Raw genomic sequence first — 19,674 nt, 5'->3', positions numbered from 1 at the left:
AAGAAAACCCTCTACTTCCTGGAGCTGGAACTTCTCAAATTCTGCCGTTGCCAGTCGTCTTTTCAGCCCGTGCACCTGTGTGAAAACTTATATAGCTATTTCAGGTTATCATGTCCCTTACCATGAGCTTCCAGGAGCTGTGTTGACACGAGAAATTTTACCTAGATTAACAAGTTAAATCAGGGCTGAGTTCCATCAGTCAGGCCAGAAGCTCATCTTTCAGCAACGTGGTTCAGTAAATGCTCAGAACCCTAACCCTGACTTATATTCATCCAGGGGGCAACGGAGACGGGTATGGTTGTGTGGTCATTCACTTCTCCTAAGTGGATGCCGCCAGCAATTCTATCCCGTGGTCTGAGATCCAGTTTGGCATTAATACTCTGACATGAACTGAACTCCCGGGGACATACACGAGAGCTCTAGCCTGTCTAAACCTGCACTCTCCCGTCGTCTACCTTGACAGCTCCTCCTTCTATACTTGGTAGCCCAACGTGCCTCAAACCAGCCCCTCTGATCGTTCGGGGTCAGACTATTTCTGCTGGCAAATTAGTTACTTCATTCATTTACTCATCATCCATTAAGCCCTCTGCCAGATCTAGGATTCAAAGAGTAATGACGGCCGTCAACCTCAGGACAGGCAGAGCCCAGGGGAAAGCAGGCAGTTATATAGATAATTAGCAAAAAGAGTGGTAGAGATGACTGCAGAGAATAACCCAGCAGAGAGAAGGATCATTCAGCCCAGCCTAAGGGTGGTGGGAAAGGTCAGAAGGAGATAACTATTGAGGTGAGCCTTAAGGGAGGAAAAGGTCTTGGTCACAGAAATTGTGGTGGGGCATGTGAAGGTTCTTCCAACCAGGGAGTATGATGTGAGCAACATAGCACAGCAAGAAACAATGTGTGTGTGTGTGTGTGTGTGTGTGTGTGTGTGTGTGTGAAGAATGACAAGAAAATGACATTTCAGAGCTCAAAGCACAAGGCTAGAAGAAGGAGAAGTAAATCGTGAGAGGTATGGGCCAAATCAGATCACATAGGGTTTTGTCTGCCAAATTAAGAAGGACAGGCTGTTCTGTATAGTGTGGGGAATCACCACGTAATTTTAGGGAGGCAAATTGGACAACCAGACCTTTGTTCGACAGCTTTATGGATTGGATTTGAAGGCAACACAGCTGGAGAAGTGGAAACAGGTCAGAGGTTGTCAGTCTGGGGTTGGTCAGGAAAAGGAGTTGCTGGAAATACCGTGTAAGTAAAGGGATTTGGTATGGGGATGAAGAATTCAAAAAAGTACTAAAGATAGAAGAGGAAGATGCGAGAAAGTTTGTAGCCAGAAAGTCAGGGGCATAGCCGCTGAGGACCTTATCCTGATGTGTGGAAATGGGTGGGTTTCGACAAGTTTGCTGGTAAACCGCTGTGAATGGGGGGATTCTCTGGACAAATGCCCACCAGTTTTCTTAACCTGCGGCAGCAAAACGGGGTTTGTCAAGAAGTCTGAGCAGCTGCTACAAATCTGGAGTCTGCCCATGTGTCTGCCCCCATGACCTTCAGGGAACAATGGCCTGTCTTCACTTGCCCAAGGTCTCTTAAGTCCAATACAGAGAAGGATTCTGAGAAATGTAGTCTCTGGTGTGCCCTCTGCATTGGAGACAAAGGTCTAGGCTGAGGCGAATGGATAACTGACCATCAAGTTCGGAGGTCGAGGTGAGAGACGGCAAAAATCTGGACTGGAAGGTCACGGACAAGTGACAAAGGGATAAATTCAAATAAATTCATAAAGTTACATTCATAAATCCATAAGGTTAAATTATAATAATTGTGTGGGCCACAGGTGGAGGTAAGAAATAGGTAAAGAAAGAATCGTGGATGTTTCTTAGGCATTTAGTTCGTATTCCTGGGTGGATGCTGAAAACACCAAATGACATAGAGAACTGAAGTGGGGGTGATTTAGAGGGAAAAGATAATATACGCTGTGTGGTTTTGAGGTGAGGAGATACAGCAAAAAGCTGTACCTTTGAGGGGCGCCTGGGTGGCTCAGGTCGGTTAAGCGGCCCGACTTCGGCTCAGGTCATGATCTCGTGGTTCATGAGTTCAAGCCCCGCGTCGGGCTCTGTGCTGACTGCTCAGAGCCTGGAGCCTGTTTCAGATTCTGTGTCTCCCTCTCTCTCTGCCCGTCCCATGTTCATGCTCTGTCTCTCTCTGTCTCAAAAATAAATAAGTGTTAAAAAAAATTTTTTAAATAAAAAAAGAAAGCTGTACCTTTGAGACTTTGAAGACAGGCATAATGACACAAATCTTGGAATCATTAGAATCTAAGTAAGAGTTGAAGCAGTGAGAGTGGGTAATATTGTATAGCAGAGATTTGAGAATAAGAAAAATAGTGGAATAGTGTGGAATCCAGTTTAAGGAATCCATAAAGTACGCTGAGCAGAAAAGTAAGAGAATAATATGAAAATCAAGAAGGTAGAAGCCAAAGAAATAAAGCCTTGAAAGAAGAAAAGAGCAAGTAGATACTTAATACAGCATCTATTTTTTTTTTTAATGTTTATTTTATTTTTGAGAGAGAGCATGTGAGAGCAGGGTAGGGGCAGAGAGAGGGAGACAGAGGATCCGATCCAAAGCAGGCTCCATGCTGTAGCTCAGAGCCCCATGCGGGGCTCGAACTCATGAACCGTGAGATCATGACCTGAGCCAAAGTCAGATGTTTAATTGACTGAGCCACCCAGGTGCTCCATTAATACAGCATGCATTCAACAATGACTGGAAAATGTCCATTGGATTCAGTAGAATGTCATTGGTGTCTTTGCTGAGGATAGTTTCAATGGAGTTGTAGGGTCAGAAGCTATGTTGCTTTAGGTTGGGAGTAAATGTGAGATACAGAAATGGAAATAGAGAGTCGAGACTATATTTTGATAAATGTGCCCGTGAAGATGAACAGTTAACTAATAGCTGGAGAGGGGTGCAGGACTGAGGGAAAGTCTCTCCCCCCTCCTCCCTTTTTATTCCTCTTCTTCTTTCCTTCCTTTCTAACAATAGTGGCTTTTTCTTCATTTGCAAACTGAGGACAACACCTGGAGTACATGAAATGCCCAGTTTGATAAGGGTATGAGCAGGTCCGGGCAAAGCTTTTGGGGGGCGGTATGAGCTTTTACCACTGCCCTCCTTGGATCCCATTACGAAGGCAACACCCTACCTTGTGAGGTTCAGGTGCAATTGCAAACTATAGTATTGGCAGTTAACATAATCTATGTTATCCAAAAATGTACTTACCTCAAAGTTGCTTAATCTTCTTTCAGAATCAGAAATATTAGAAAAGAATATGATGGAAAGCCTGAAAACGTAGAAGCATTGCAAGGTAAAGAGAAAAACTTCATTGTTTTGATGATGTTTTTTTTTAATTTTTTTTTTTTTTTACATTTAATTATTTTTGAGAAACAGAGTGAGACAAAGCGTGAGCAGGGCAGGGGCAGAGAGAGAAAGAGACACAGAATCTGAAGCAGGCTCCAGGCTCTGAGCAAGTGGTCAGCACAGAGCCTGATGCGGGGCTCGAACCTGTAGACTGTGAGATCATGACCTGAGCTGAAGTCGGACGCTCAACCGACTGAGCCACCCAGGCGCCCGATGATGTTTTTAATGAAAATAATTTTTTTTTGCTTCCTGAAAATACAGATAGTCATAGTGCAAAATCAGAGGATGAATATAGATAAAAAGAAAATTTTTAAAAACCACATTTCTGCTATGAGGGATAGTCCTCGATAATATATTTACATATAGTATTTTAAAAAACAGGACTGTACTAATTATGCTGGGTTTTTTTCATTTTATTTAAATTCAAGTTAGTTAACATATAGTGTAATAATGATGTCAGGAGTAGAATTTAGTGGCTCACCAGTTACATATAACACCTTGTGCTCATCCCAACAGGTGCCCTCCTTAATGCCCATCATCCATTTAGCCCATATCCCCAGCCCCCTCCCCTCCAGCAACCCTCAGTTTGTTCTCTGTATTTAAGAGTCTCTTATGGTTTGTCTCCCTCTGTTTTTACATTATTTTTCCTGCCCTTCCCCATGTTCATCTGTTTTGTTTCTTAAATTCCACATATGAGTGAAATCATACGATATTTATCTTTCTCTGATTGACTTATTTTGCTTAGCATAATACCCTCCAGTTCCATCCACATAGTTGCAAATGGCAAGATTTCATTCTTTTTGACTGCCGAGTAATACTCCATTGTGTGTGTGTGTGTGTGTGTGTGTGTGTGTGTGTGTGTGTGTGTGTATATACATATATATATATATATACCACATCTTTATCCATTCATCCATCGATGGACATTTGGGCTCTTTCCATAATTTGGCTATTGTCGATGGTGCTGCTCTAAACATTGGGGTGCATGTGCCCCTTTGAATCAACATTCTTGCATCCTTTGGATAAATACCTAGTAGTACAATTGCTGGGTCGTAGGGTAGTTCTATTGTTAACTTTTTGAGGAACCTCCACACTGTTCTCGAGCGACTGCGCCTGTTTGCGTTCCCACCACTTAGGCAAGTTTATAATCTGTGACTTAGATTTGTCAAACAGAGCTTGAAGTATCACCAGCATTGTTTTTACTTTCAGAGAACTTTCCATCATCTGTTTTGGGCAGTGGTTTGCCTGGTTTTTATATTCTCTGGCAATAGAATTCCATCTGTTGTCAATCTTTAGAGAATCTCTAAAAGTTCTAGGATGCTAATGGACCTCTATTGTTTCTCCATGGAGTCAGATAATTTTTCAAATATTAAAGAAAAACACGATCAAGTCCTAAGCACTCATATAAAAAAAAAAATGCCTGTGACATGTCCTGGGTCCCAGCAGACCCCCTCTAGAGGCCACATCCATACTTTTGTCATACGGAACAGAACAGTGACCAGTGCCTGGGGAAACTTTACGATCCTCTCCTCAACTGGTCCACCCTCCCTCCAAATATCGAATAAATGCCCCTTCCCTCTATATCTGGCCCTTCTGTCTCCGCTCTGGGAGCCTCTGTGAGAATGTTCTTCCACACCGCTTTCCTTTACCCAGGAAGCAAATACTCCCTTTACTCTGCTTTATTCCTGGTAGCAAAGGCTATTCTTTAACATCAAATTGATATATTCATTGACACTCAAAGGATTTGGGCAGGGAGAAAGGCAGACATTTATTTCTCAGTCTTGATCCAATTTCTCCAGAGAAATTAAGGGGTTTTTTTCTTCATAAATAGACACAACTAAATACGTCATCTTACAGGGGACATCTCCGAATACCAGTGAAATGAAGTGCTAAGATACACTTGACTCTTGTGACTTTTTTAAGGTTCATTCCATCTGAATATGGTCCAAAGGCTACTTTTCACCTTTTATCCTAAAACAGGCATATTTCTTGACATATATGAAGGACAAGTGACTGCAATCCTTGGACATAACGGCGCTGGTAAATCGACACTGCTGAACATTCTTAGTGGGTTGTCTGTTCCTACGAAAGGTAAGGAAATAGTTTCACAAGCGGCTGATTAAGCAGGCTGTTTACACAGTTGCTTAATTTAGAATAGGAAATATTTATTTCATATTTGTATAAATTCATGAGAAAGCTTGTATCTCCGCTCTGCTATTGTTTGCCGTTCCCTGTATTCTTGGCATTGCCATAGACCCTGATATTTGTGTTGAGAATAATCTGAATTTCTGAAATTAAATAATCTGAAATTAAATGTATTAATTATACAATTATAAAATGTGAGGTTTCTTCAACTAGTATCCCATATTATCACTCTTCACAGAGTTACTATCCTGGTGGTGAATAAAATTTCTAGGGGTGCCTGGGTGGCTCAGTTAAGCGTTTGACTTCGGCTCAGGTCATGATCTCACGGTTCATGAGTTCGAGCCCCACATCGGGCTCTGTGCTGACATCTCAGGGCCTGGAGTCTGCTTCGGATTCTGTGTCTCCCTCTCTCTCTGCCCCACCCCCGCTCACTCTCTGTCTCTGTCTCTCTCTCTGTCTCTCAAAATAAACATTAAAATAAAATGAAATAAAATAAAATTTCTATTTTAGGATCAGCCACTATTTATAATACCCAACTCTCTGAAATAACGAACATGGAAGAAACTAGAATGAACATTGGATTTTGTCCACAATTCAATATTCAATTTGACTTTCTGACTGTGAGAGTAAACCTCAGGCTATTTGCTAAAATAAAAGGGATTCAGTCCAAGGAAGTGGAACAAGAGGTAGGTGAACATATTCGAATTGGTGGCTTTGAAAATACTTTACTTTGCTCTTGACCATATTTTTAGAATTTTTTTATGTTTATTTATTTTTGAGAGAGGCAGAGATAGCACGAGCGGGGTTGGAACAGAGAGAGAGGGAGACACAGAATCCGAAGCAAGCTCCAGGCTCTGAGCCATGAGCACAGAGCTCGACGCGGGGCTCGAACCCACAAACCGTGATATCATGACCTGAGCCGAAGTCGGTCACTCAACTGGCTGAGCCACCCAGGCGTCCCTCATGACCATATTTTTTTTAACTATTACTTTATTTTTTCATAAATAAAGTTGATGAAGTTCTTAGAATAGACTTCTCCTAATTATTAGAAAAACTGATTGAAGTAAAACATTTTGTATTATGTAGATGGGTTTTTTTTGATAGGTGAAAAGAGTCATAATGGAATTGGACATACAAAACACTCAAGACGTTATTGCTAAAAAATTGACTGGTGGACAAAAGAGAAAACTGACACTTGGGATTGCCCTTTTAGGAGATCCTCAGGTAAGAGGGAAAAATTTTTTTTGAAATTAATTTGTACTGAAGGATATCAAGCTATCATTAAAGTCTAAACTCTACCAAATATGAGAGGAAATTTGTGATAGGGGGCCATACAAGCCTCTGGGGAATCCCGTGGAAGGCTGTATTTGAATCTAGGAATTATATGGGTTTCCATGCAACTTTCTGAAGGTCCTCACTTGGAACTGAAAGATACTTTCATACTCTTCCTCGTCTGTAGGTTTTGCTGCTGGATGAGCCAACTACTGGACTGGATCCTTTTTCAAAGCACCAAGTTTGGAACCTCCTCAAGGAGCGGAAAACAAACCGTGTGATCCTTTTTAGTACCCAGATTATGGATGAGGCTGACATCTTGGCTGGTGATTCTTGGCTTCTTTCTTCTAACTAGTTATTTAAGGACTTAACATGAGAGATATTGTCTATAGTCTTTTTTTTTAAAGAGAATCTTGCTTAAAGTCCATTTGAGTAATGACATTCTAAAGATGCACTTTGCTTCAGAGGGATGCTGAGCTCCCCATGAGTTCTTAGTAGCAAGCACTCCCCCTGAGTTCTTAGACCCGTGCTTGATGTATCTTCTTGTCTGTAACTTTTTTCACTGTCTACATTAATCACAAGTACATTTACAATTTTTTGAAACTCCAATATTAACTTTCATATAGTTTTTGTTATTGGGTAGAAAAAACCTTTCACTGGGAAAACTTTCTAAATTTACAAGCCTTCATTGCCTTCTTAAGAGGATCTTTGTTTCACTAATCGAGGGTACGAAGATGCAATATTGGAGAATGTTCTGCCTAGGACATAGTGGCAGGTGGAGGACTAGTTTCAGTGAGCCAGAAAAGGGTATGGAAGAAGAATTTGGAACAAATTAAGTCAGAAACGGACGGCGTGAAAAGAAGAGAAAGTTTACTGTCTGACGTGCAGTACGATCCTATACTAAGTTTCCTTAAAATATACTTGACTTCCATGTCCACTACTTCCTGCCTCAATAAAGCTATGAAACACGCCATCCCCAAACTTAGTGTCTTGAGTCAATAAGCATTTATTTAGTGCATAAGTTGGAGAGTTGGCAATTTAGGGTGGGCTCGCTTAGAGAGATTTTCCCATCTTTGACTGGGTTCACTTACTTATGTCTGGTAGTTGAATGGCCATTGGCAAGGCCCGTTGGATAACCTAAGGTGACTTAGGTGACAGCCCCACTCTAGATGTATTTCATCTTCCAGCAGACTACCCCAGGCATTCTCATGGCAGGGACTGAGGCTCTAGAGACCAAGTCCCAATGCATAAGCCCATTTCAAGCCTCTATTGGCCAAAGTAGGCTAACATGGCATTGGCCAAAGAAAATCGCATGGTGGAGGCAGATATCAAGGGGTAGAGCAGATCTCCTTGATCATGGTGAGAGAACACTGCAAAGTTACATAGTAAAGTATGTGCACGAAGGGAGAGTTGAAGATTGGGCCTCCTTGTAATGTTTTATGCCATTGGATAACCCGTGAGGGACACAGTGAATTTCTGAGTCCTGCTTCAAAGTAGGCATGGGGATGAGAAATGGTGCTGTACCCAGGAGCTCAGTCATACGAGACTACATTCATACTGAAAAACCCATTCAGTGTGTTGGTCTCCACAGCAGAGAATATACCCATATAAGGAATTCACATAATTTATTCTTTCTTTCTTTCTACTCAGATAGGAAAGTGTTTCTGTCTAATGGGAAGTTGAAATGTGCAGGGTCATCTTTGTTTCTGAAGCAAAAATGGGGTATTGGATATCATTTAAGGTAATGTATTCTGGGAGTAACTTTAAAAAAAATTTTTTTAATGTTTATTTATCTTTGAGCGACAGAGAGACAGAGTGCAAGCAGGCGAAGGGCAGAGAGAGAGGGAGATATAGAATCCAAAGCAGGCTCTAGGCTCTGAGCTGTCAGCACAGAGCCTGATGCGGGGCTCCAACTCATGAACCGTGAGATCATGATCTGAGTCAAAGTCGGACACTTAACCAACTGAGTCACCCAGGCGCCCATGGGAGTAGCTCTTTAATATGACTGTTGATACAAGGGGTGGCATTTCATGTAATCCTCTAGAGGTATAAGAAAACCAACCTAATATTTGGTGGAAATTGATTTACAATAAACAGTACAATGTATCTCCCTCATTGACATGTTCCTTGTTGGTTGTTTCTTGGTTTTAAACATGTAGATTTCCAAATGCTTATATATCTTTCAATAAAACATTTCTTGGCTAATATATAAAAATTTATAATTATGTTTTCAAAAAGCAAGTAATTTAAAAAAAACTTTTAGTTTATTTATTTTTTGAGAGAGAGAGAGAGAGAGTGGGAGAGACATAGTGTGGGAGGAGTGGGGGGCGGAGGAGGAGGTGTGGAGAGAGAATCCCATACAGGCTGTGCACTCTCAGTGCAAAGCTCTACGTGGGGCTCAAACTCACAAAGCATGAGATCATTACCTGAGCGAAAATCAAGAATCAGATGCGTAACCAACTGAGCCACCCAGGCGCCGCCCCCCCACCCCCCTGCCGCCCAGAGAAAGCAAGTGATTTTTAATGAAACAATTGGCCCTGAAGGTCTGAAATTGTGTTCCAAGACATCTTTATGCGTCAGAATCAACTTTGATGTCAGAATACCACGTGGGATAATTTAGAAAGCACAGCATATCAACAAGCAAGTTATTAGCATGAATAGAAGCCATTTGCTACAAAAAAAGCAATTATTTATTAAAGACCCTATTAATTTTTTAATGATCCAGATGTTTCATGTACTTTACATCCTATCATGATTTTATATATACATATCTCAGTATATATTTTATTTATATATAATATGTAAATACATATGTATATGTAATATATACATATGTATTTACATACCAGCCTGCTGTCTATCTATCCATATCATATGTTTACTGAAATTTCAACTTACTTTGGTTACATTTCAGGAAGTTGGCTGGGGGTTTGGAATTGACATGTAATATCTGTATTTTTTCCCATTTAAAATAATTCAAACGAGGCTACCATTTAGCACTTGGAAGTAGAATATCTGATTTCTGGGAACCTGATTCCTGAAGTTAGCAGGAGACGCCTGTAATATATTCAAATTATTGAATGGAAGACTGTCTTGTGATGAGCCATGGTGTTGGAGAAGAATTCAAAAGACTTCTGCTTCTTTTGTAACCTTAGTTTACATAGGAATGAAATGTGTAATCTGGAGAGAATCACATCCCTCATCAGGCGGCACGTCCCTGATGCCAAGTTAAGAGCAGAAAGTGAAGAAAAGCTTGTGTATCTTTTGCCCTTGGAAAGAACAAACAAGTTTCCAGGTAACTTACTATATGGTCGCAGAGACTACAGCTAAGTGTCCATGCATTCTGTCTTCTGTCAATTGGATTTGAAAGCTTATACCCATGAAAATATTTATTCCTAAGAGCTCTGCCTCCTATTTCAACATAATGAAGTGTGTTATCAGATACATGGTTTTCATGTGAGATCAACTAAAATTTCCATGAATGTATTTCACTGAGAAACCCAGATTTGCTCTCTTTGTCAGCATTCAATGAAGCTTTGAAATATCTCTTTTCTGAAAGAGCAAAAACTTTTCATTTCTGTTAGAGACACAGATTAAATAAGGCCTTACTATTTTTTTTTATTTAAAAAAAAATTTTAACCTTTATTAATTTTTGGCAGACAAAAAGAGACAGTGTGAGTGGGGGAGAAGCAGAGAGAGAGAGAGAGAGAGGGAGACAGAATCTGAAGCAGGCTCCAGGCTCTGAGCTGTCAGCACAGAGCCCAGCTCGGGGCTTGAACTCACGAATCACGAGATCATGACCTGAGCCAAAGTCAGATGCCTAACCGACGAGGCCACCCAGGAGCCGCTTGATGACTTTTTAAGTAGACATACATACTCATACATGGCCATGGTGATACAAGAAATGTTAAAGCTTCTGAAATAAAAAAGAGATTTAAAATAATAAAATTGATTTGAAGGACCAGAGAACATGGGGATGTTCTTATTGGATTATTGTGGCAGCTTTAATTTGAAAATGCTTTTAGATTTATCTATTCTGAGTGATCTTTAGGATTTCAGTGTATTTATCAGCAATTTTAATTGCATTAATTTATTACTTTCTTCTTTTTAGATCTTTACAGGGATCTTGAAAAGTGTTCTAATCAGGGCATAATGAATTATGATGTTTCCATGACAACTCTGAATGAAGTCTTCTTGAATCTAGAAGGCAAATCAACAATTGATGAGCCAGGTATAATAATGCGTGTCTAGCAGAAAATTAAGAAAGAAAAAAACAGAAAATGACCATGTATTGTCATATTTGTAGATTTTTATGTGGAATTCTGCCTAGAATGTCTATTAGGTATAAAATAGGGTTGCCTGCTTTTAAAAGAATCATAGTTATTTTATTTTTATTTAAATTTTTGTAGTGTTTATTTATTTTTGAGACAGAGAGAGAGAGCACATTCGAGCAAGTGGGGGAGGAGCAGAGAGAGAAGGGGACAGAGGATCCAAAGCGGGCTCCACACTGACAGCAGAGAGCCCGATGCAGGGCTCAAACTCATGAACCACGCGATCATGACCTGAGCCAAAGTCAGACGCTTAACTGCCTAAGCCACCCAGGCGCCCCTAAAAGTATTGTAATTATTTTATATCTAACATTATCAGACCTGGTGCTGGGTAATTACTTTGTAACATTTGTCTCCCTCTTATGGCAGTAACACTCACATCCCTTTGCAATGCCCACTTGTCCTTTATCATCAATAGCTTCCTGCCAATGTCATGAGTCCTGGCTTTGTCTCTTACCTGCCATTCTCTATAAAAATGTACTCTTACTTAGCTCGTAAATTAATTCTCATTAATGTATTAACAACAGGTAACTTGATAAGATGATATGTTCCCTTAGTTCGGTTTGTAATAATAATCATTAGAGGCATTTCGGGGCTAACTATGTGCCAGCCATTGTGCTCAGCTGTTGGATTATGTTGTTCCTAATTCCCATCATAACTGTGTTATGCAGGGAGAACACTAAGATTTGGAGAAGTTGAGTGATTAGCCAAGACATAACAGCTGCCACTTGGCATATGTGGGATTTGAACAAGAGGTCTTTCATGGACTTTCTATTCCTTAAAACCAGTGTCTTGAAATAGTCACTGGGGTGTCAGTCATCAGTAATTCTGTGGAGGAGCTCCAGATGACAGAGCAGACCTTTTAGAAACTCATGTTTTCGCATAAAACTCGTGTTTTCGCATAAAACTCGTGTTTTCGCATTTATCCTCGTGTTTTCGCATAAAACTCGCTCTGCAAAAATCCCTTGGTAATACGCTGCTATTGGTTTGAAAGAATAAATGCTTCCCAAGAAGCCTAACTCAGTCTCAAAAGTTAATATACTCACTCATTGGAATTGGATCCATTATATTTGTCTGAAGGACACATTTTCAATGTAAGAGTTATGGATATCAGTAGCTTAACTTACTAAAAGTACTGTTTCAAAACATTCTGGTGTCATTTTCAAAGTTTCTAAAGAGAAAGTACAAATAGCGTAGCCCGTTATAATGGTTTACTACATGGCTACAGATGTTGGCATTTGGAAACAGGAGAAAGTCAATGAGACAAGGGATGCTGGAACTGAGTCTGAAATGCAACAGGCTCCTTGCTCTCTTCCTGGATTGAGAAAGGCCATCAGTACCAGAACTCTCTGGAGACGACAGGTGTGTGCAATGGCAAGGCTTCGCTTCTTAAAGTTAAGGCACGAGAGGAAACTTCTTTTGTCCTTGTAAGTATCAGATGGCTTTCTTTTCTTTGAGTCTACTTTATTTATTTATTGTGAGAGCGAGAGAGAGCAAACAGGGAAGGGACAGAGACCGAGGAAGAGAGAGAATCCCAAGCAGGCTCTATCTACACTGTTAGCACAGAGCCTGATGCGGGGCTCAAACTCACTAACCATGAGATCATGACCTGAGCCGAAATCAAGAGTTGGACACTGAACCAACTGAGCCACCCAGGCTCCCCAGTATCAGACTACTTTAAATCTCTCTAGTCAATATGAGCCGAAAAGTTCAAATGTGAAGAAAACAAGTCTATTAATTTCTTCATGTGTTTAATAAATGTTTTTCCAGTGCCTATAGTACTATCCTACAGAAGTGAGTACAACTGAAAAGGCCTTTAGACTTATATCGTGTGGGGGAGAAAAATACTAATTAAATAGTTACCCAATAAATATGTTAATCATTTATTATGTCACAAATCCTTATTGAGGCTTGTTATGTGCTAGGCATTGTTTTAGGTGCTATGGTGTTTACCTTCTGGCTGGGAGGAAAAGATAACAAATAACAAATATAGAAACTAAATAAATTATATGGTAGGTGACACAAAATAGAGTAAAGGGATGGGAAGGGCTGGTGGGAGTTAGGGGTTCGTTATAGTTCTAAATAAGGTGATCAGTGTTGGCCTCTTTGAAATGGTCACATTTGAGCCAAGACTGGAAAACGTGAAGGGATTAGTAAATAGGAGGGAGAGAACCCCAGTTTAGACCAGAAAGCATCAATTGTATTTGGCAAAAAGGGAAGTCATGAAAGGTTTTAAGGCAAGAAGATCTGAAAATAGATAACTCTTTCGAGGTGCTTGGCCATGGAGGGAAGTAGAAAGATAGGTAATAGCTGAAGAGAGATTGAAGTCAGGAAGTTTCTTTTTTTTTTTTCTTTGTTGTTGCCTCCCCCCGCCCCCCTTAATCAATGGGAGACATTAGAAAATGCTTCAGCCATGGTAAGAATATGCCAGTAGGATGAAAACAATGAAAGATGAGCTAACAAAGCAAGGTGTCAGGGTGGGTGGCAAAGGTTTGGGTTCAGAGCAGTATTGAGAAGAACTGAGCTTTGGTAGTGAGCAGAGATAACATCTATTACAGCAGAAGGACAGAGTGAGGGGATGGAAATGTTTTCTGTCCTTGGAGGGGAGGTGATAAGATCAGCGAGAGTTTGGACTTCATTTTTCCCCTGTGAAGGGAGAAGGTGGTAGAGCCTGAGGTCTGATGCGAAAGAAGTCGTTGCAAAGAGTGGACTCACCAAGTTTAATTAGAGAAACAAAAGGATTACTTGAGAGATTCCCAACTGGTAGTTTGAGCTGGAAGAATGCATTCTAGGACCTGAAAACTGTGCATTAAATATGGCATCTAGTTTCATGAAAATTAAAGTATACACAAAACAACAGCTGATGCAAGTTAAAATGGTACTTGAAATTGTACACATTGCAAGTTTGAGGGCAGTGTGAAATAAGGCTTCTTTCCCTTTAAAACTATGTAGATAGGCTGTTAGAGGCTCCTGATATCCCATCCAATGTTTTCCCTGTTGTCCTGATCAACCAGCACACCCACCAGAGGAACCCACTTGGATTTCACCTTCTCTTTTGATGCTCTTATTATCCTTGGAAATCTCGCAGTGTGATATGATTTATGAAAAATTTTGAGCCTCTTTCAGATTAACGTCATTGTCATTTTATGTAACTAACCGCCATATTTGTATGTTGAATTTCCAAAAGTTGGCATTTCTATGGCATGTTTTGTGACTTAAATAGTTGGAGGGAAGATGTTTTAGACTTGCATTTTAATTTTCTTTTACTTAGGTTACTGTTACTTGGTATTCCTTTAATCCCTACCATTTTTGTGAAGATAGTGGTTGCATTATCTCATTCCACTCATTGTCGGGAGCTCTCATCCAGTATGTATTTTCTTTCTCTGGAACAACCCTCACAGACTCCTCTTACCAGTCTATTGGTCATCAACAATACAGGTGAGAAATAGGGATTAAATCTACTCTTGGTTTTTATCATCAAAGATCTTTTGAAACACAAACCTGAGCAGCAAAAAAGACCTATATTAAAAATAGCTTGAGCGGCAAGGGGGAGAAGCGGTGTTTGTGTCCAGAGCTTGCTTTGTTTTCAAATTAAGGAAATTGATAACATGTTTTCAAACCAAGAAAAGTAATGGACATAATGGATAATATCAAATTACCTTCATCTCATGAAGATGTTTTGAACGGGTCCCTCGTACAGTAAATATCACTGCAGAGTTGGCCACATACAACAGGTTAGATAATGAGTAGGACCGATTTGTATCATCAGTAGAACAAGCCTAGCTTAGGAGGTTTGTATTTTGTACATAGTATTTGTAGCTACAAACATTACAGACATCTGGCAGAGTTTATAAAAATTGCTAATAAAAAGTTTTATTTCTGTGAGAATTGCAAAAAGCCCTCCCTTTTCCCTTCATAAGAAGTACAAAATCCGCGAACATATTTCTGAAAGGAGTCTGTTGCACTCAAGACGGTAGACCACATTTCATTGTCCCAGCATCAGAATTAATCTCAGGATATTCTCAGAGAGTGAAGGTCCTTACCATGTTATCCTGGGCATTCCTTAACATGAGGAGACATCTTTGCTATTTTAAAGCTTAGACGTTGGTTTCCTTGATGTTATTCTGCCTTCCTTCGTTGATTACATTAGGATCAAATATTGAAGACTTTATGCAGGCACTGAAGCGTCAGGATATACTTCTGGAAGTAGATGATTTTAGAAATAGAAATGGCTCCGATGATCCTTCCTACAATGGAGCCATCATAGTGTCCGGTGACCGGAAGGTATGTTTGCATCCACGTACTGTTGAATCATGAATGGGGTCTTGCCACCTTCTAATACTTGAGATCTATAGAGAAGCAACTCAACTCTTGAGTCCTTGTTGAGTTAAGGTATGAAATTGTAATCCTTTAAAGAGCACACGTTTCTATCTCTTAAAGGGATCATCTTTTATTCGTGATTTGTTTTTTATTTTTTAAAGTTTATTTATTTTGAGAGGATGGGGGGAGGGCCACAGAGAGGGAGAGCAAGAAAATTCCCAAGTAGTCTCCGTATTGTCCACACAGAGTCCTATGTGGGGCTTGAACTCATTCACTGCGGGATCATGACCTGAGCCAAAACCAAGAGTAAGAAGCTTAACCAGCTGAGCTACCCAGGCACCGTTATTAATGATTTTATTTGTTATAAAAGCAATGCATGTTTTGCAACAGCATGGATAGATCTTGAGGGCATTAGGCTAAGTGAAACAAAACAGATAGAGAAAGGCCAATACTACGTGGTATCACTTATAAGTAGAAAAAAAAAGTCAAACTCCTGGAAGCAGAAAGTAGAAAAGTGGTTGCCAGGGGCTAAGGGTGGGGAAAATAGGGATAGGCTGGTAAAAGCGTATAAGCTTTCAGCTATAAGATAAATAAGGCTTGGGGCGCTTCAGTGGCTCAGTCAGTTGGGCGTCCAACTTCGACTTCAGCTCAGGTCATGATCTCACGTTTCGTGGGTTCCAGCCCCGCGTCAGGCTCTGTGCTGACAGCTCAGAGCCTGGAGCCTGCTTCAGATTCTGTGTCTCCCTCTCTCTCTGCCCCTCTCCCACTTGCACTCTGTCTCTCTCTCTCTCTCTCTCAAAAATAAGTAAACATTAAAAAAAAGATAAAAAAGGTTTGAAGACCTAATGTGTAATGTGGAAACTATAGTTGATAACACTGTAAGGTATAATCGTAATTTGCTGAGTGGAACTTAAATGTTCATATATATTATATATAATATAAGTGTTCATACATATAATATATATGCACACACATATACATTTGAGGTGATGGAAATGTTAACTAGATGGGAGGAATCTTTTCACAATATATATGTATGTCAAATCATTATGAACTACATTTTAAGTAGATTAAAATGTTGTTTTTCAATTACACCTCCATAAAGCAGAAAAAAAGCAATGCATTTTTAATAGGGAAATTAAAACATTACTGGGATATGTAATACAGAAGGGAAAATTCTCTAAATAATTTCATTTCTTTATTTTCCCATATTATATTTCTAACTGTTGTTTGGTAAATGTCTTCTACACACTTTTCCTTTATAAAAATACATTATTTTTAGAACAATCTCATATTCTAAGACATATTTCCTAAATTGGAATTGTATTAGAGGGCCCTGAAACTCTTTCTGTCACATAAAATATAACTCGTTGACATCCTTTCATGTTAGTGAATGTTCATCTATTTCATTTATAGAATAAGTCATTTGGATTACCAAAATAATGCATTCTTACAACAATTCAAAAAGATTGAAGTGTCAAAGAAAAACTAATAGTCTCCTTCTCACCCTAATTCCACCCTGGTCCTTTATAAGTTGTACAGAAAGTATGATTGCTTTAAGAATTTAAAACTTATATTTGTGTGTCTTTTTTTTTTTTTAAGGATTACAGATTTTCAGTTGCGTGTAATACCAAGAGAATGACTTGTTTTCCTGTTCTTATGGGAATTGTTAGCAACGCCCTTCTTGGAATTTTTAACTTTACTGAACTTATTAAAACAGAGAGAATCACATTTCCTTTTGTAAGTACAGTATTGACTTATATAAGAGACTATTTAATGAGGGATAAAGGGGGAGAACTCTATAGCTTACCACCTGAGTTTGAGTCCTGTTTCTGCTATTTATTAGGAACTTTCTTAGCCATTCCTTGCTTTACTGTCTTTGTCTATAAAATGGGGAATATAATTGTATCTACTATATATAGTTATTGTGAGGATTAAATCCGTTTCCTCAGTGCCTAGAACAGAGCCTGACCTTTTTCATTCATTCTACAAATATTTCTTGAGTGTCTACCTGATACTTAGACTCGTTTTATCACTGGCCTCATCCTTCCAGTCTAACCTCTTATCTAATCGGGGCGTTTGGGTGGCTCAGGTGTTTGAGCATCCGACTCTTGATTTCTGCCCAGGTCATGATCTCATGGTTCGTGGGGTCGAACCTGCATCGTGCTGTCAGCATGGAGCCTGCTTGGGAAGCTCTGTCTCCCTCTCTCTCTGCTGCTCCCCTGCTTGCATGAGTGCTCTCTCAAACTAAATAAATGGATTGAAAAAAAATAAAATAAAATCTTGTCTATTCAAAAGTATCCACAGCTCCCCAAGACATAGAACATTAAAAGAGCCAAGATCCAAAGGACACTGAAAACTGTAAAATAATAGAGAAAAATAATAGGTCTGTTAACGAATCTGTCTTGAATAACTCTTCACACTTAACGAGGTACCTAATACATAGTTTCTAAAATCAGTGAATGAATGGACTTGCTTAGAAATCTAGAACACTTACAAAGCTTCAAATGCAAATCCTTAATCTTACATCACTTCTCCCTAGGGGAGTTTATTGAGTATGTGATATACATTGATTAAAGCAAGTGTAGAAAGTATACACCACATCCACCCTCAGCCCCCAATCCTGTGGTATCTCACTGGGGTCCAGGCTTCCTCCACCAGGCATGCCTCCTCCTGGGTCCTCCCTCCCCCCAACACCACAGTGCTGCCTCCTAGAATGCTTCCACCTGGGATACCCCCCAGCCATGCCCCCACCACCTGTGCCTCCTGGAGCTGGAGGACTTGGCCCACCATCAGCAGGAACCCCACTGGCTGGACATCCTGGGCATGGACACTCACGTCCTCACCCATTCCCACCAGGTGGGATGCCCCATCCAAGGGTGTCTCAGATGCAGCCAGCCCACTGTGGTCTTTATGGCTTAGGACACCCCATGCTGGGCCCCCAGGCTCTGGGGGTGGGGGACAGCCACCATCACGATGGCCACCTGGAGTGCCTCATCCCGGACCTATTCCAAAGGGCATGCCCCCTCGAGGGCCTCCGTTTGGATCTCCCATGGGTCACCTAGGTCCTATGCCTCCACCTGGGATGCGTGGACCTACTCCAGTGATACCTCCTCGTGGATATACTGAGCCTCCGCACCCCCCCCCCCAGTGGCTACCAGCGGGGGCCCCTCCCTCCATCCAGACCCACCCCCCGGCCTCCAGTTCCCCCTGGTGGCCCACTTCAAGGCCCTCTTCCTCAGTGATTTCTCGTTCTCTTGCCTCCTGTTCTATTTTCCCGATATTTTTTCAATTCCTTGGACCAGTCACAGTTGCTGTAGCTCCCTAGAGCTAAGGCACTAATCCCTCTTAGGCCTTTTTTTTTTAATGTAATTTTTTTTTCACAGGAGGTTTTATTTTTTTTTAAGTGTATTTATTTATTTCGGGGGGGGGGGCGGGGAGACCAAGAACAAGTGGGGGAGGGGCAGAGAGAGAATCCCAAGCAAGCTCCTCGCTGCCAGCACAGAGCCCAGTGTGGGGCTTGAACTCACCAAGCGTTGGTCCTAAGTGTTTTGCAAATGCACAGAGAAAATAAAACTAAACTCCTTGTTTAAGGGGGGAAAATGTGGAGAGTAAATAGACGGATAGATCACACTGAAATTTATGAGAATATACAATCCAACTCTAAAATTATGATTATTTAACAGTTCTATGGTGTTTTCTCTATCATTTTATTTTATTTACTTTTTTGAAGTTTACTTACTTATTTTAAGAGAGAGAGAGAGCACAAGCGCAGCCCATGATTCCTGGCTTGAACTCATGAACCATGAGATCATGACCTGAGCCACATCAAGAGTTGGATGCTTAACTGACTGAGCCACCCAGGCACCCCATTTTTTTCTCTTTCGTTTTAAATTCTGAAGTGTCCTTTTGGGTCTTGGCTCTTTTCTGTTTTGTGTCTTATGAGATACAGTGCAGTTTTTGATTATATACGATTTTAATAACTGTCCTCAGCCTTCAAGTAATTCCTAACAGGTGTGTTTAATTATTGTAGATAAAAAAGGGAAAAATGGTGGAAATTGGGTGAATGTTTGCAAGTATATGCATAGTGGTTGTAGAGAATGAAATTTTTATAGTAAGAAATTAATATAATGGCACCTCTAGTTTTTTTTGCCTATGAAATAAGGCCATTTCTGTACTCTTTTTTTTCTTTTTTCCCAGTCCATTGTTA

General features: G+C 40.3%; 1 protein-coding gene across 1 annotated transcript in view; it reads left to right on the top strand.

The window, feature by feature from the left end:
* Positions 1-19,674, top strand: part of ABCA10 (ATP binding cassette subfamily A member 10) — a 71,576-nt gene that overhangs the window by 27,287 nt on the left and 24,615 nt on the right. The window contains 12 exon segments of the mRNA XM_030296414.1: positions 3,288-3,346; positions 5,380-5,490; positions 6,055-6,230; positions 6,649-6,768; positions 7,004-7,142; positions 8,467-8,557; positions 9,972-10,111; positions 10,928-11,047; positions 12,373-12,571; positions 14,416-14,582; positions 15,295-15,428; positions 17,067-17,204. Of these exon segments, the coding sequence (XP_030152274.1) occupies positions 3,288-3,346; positions 5,380-5,490; positions 6,055-6,230; positions 6,649-6,768; positions 7,004-7,142; positions 8,467-8,557; positions 9,972-10,111; positions 10,928-11,047; positions 12,373-12,571; positions 14,416-14,582; positions 15,295-15,428; positions 17,067-17,204 (1,594 nt within the window).

This window comes from Lynx canadensis, chromosome E1 (genome assembly GCF_007474595.2).
Source record: "Lynx canadensis isolate LIC74 chromosome E1, mLynCan4.pri.v2, whole genome shotgun sequence".
Classification (NCBI taxonomy): domain Eukaryota; kingdom Metazoa; phylum Chordata; class Mammalia; order Carnivora; family Felidae; genus Lynx; species Lynx canadensis.
This window is presented reverse-complemented; position numbering and strand designations above follow the sequence as displayed.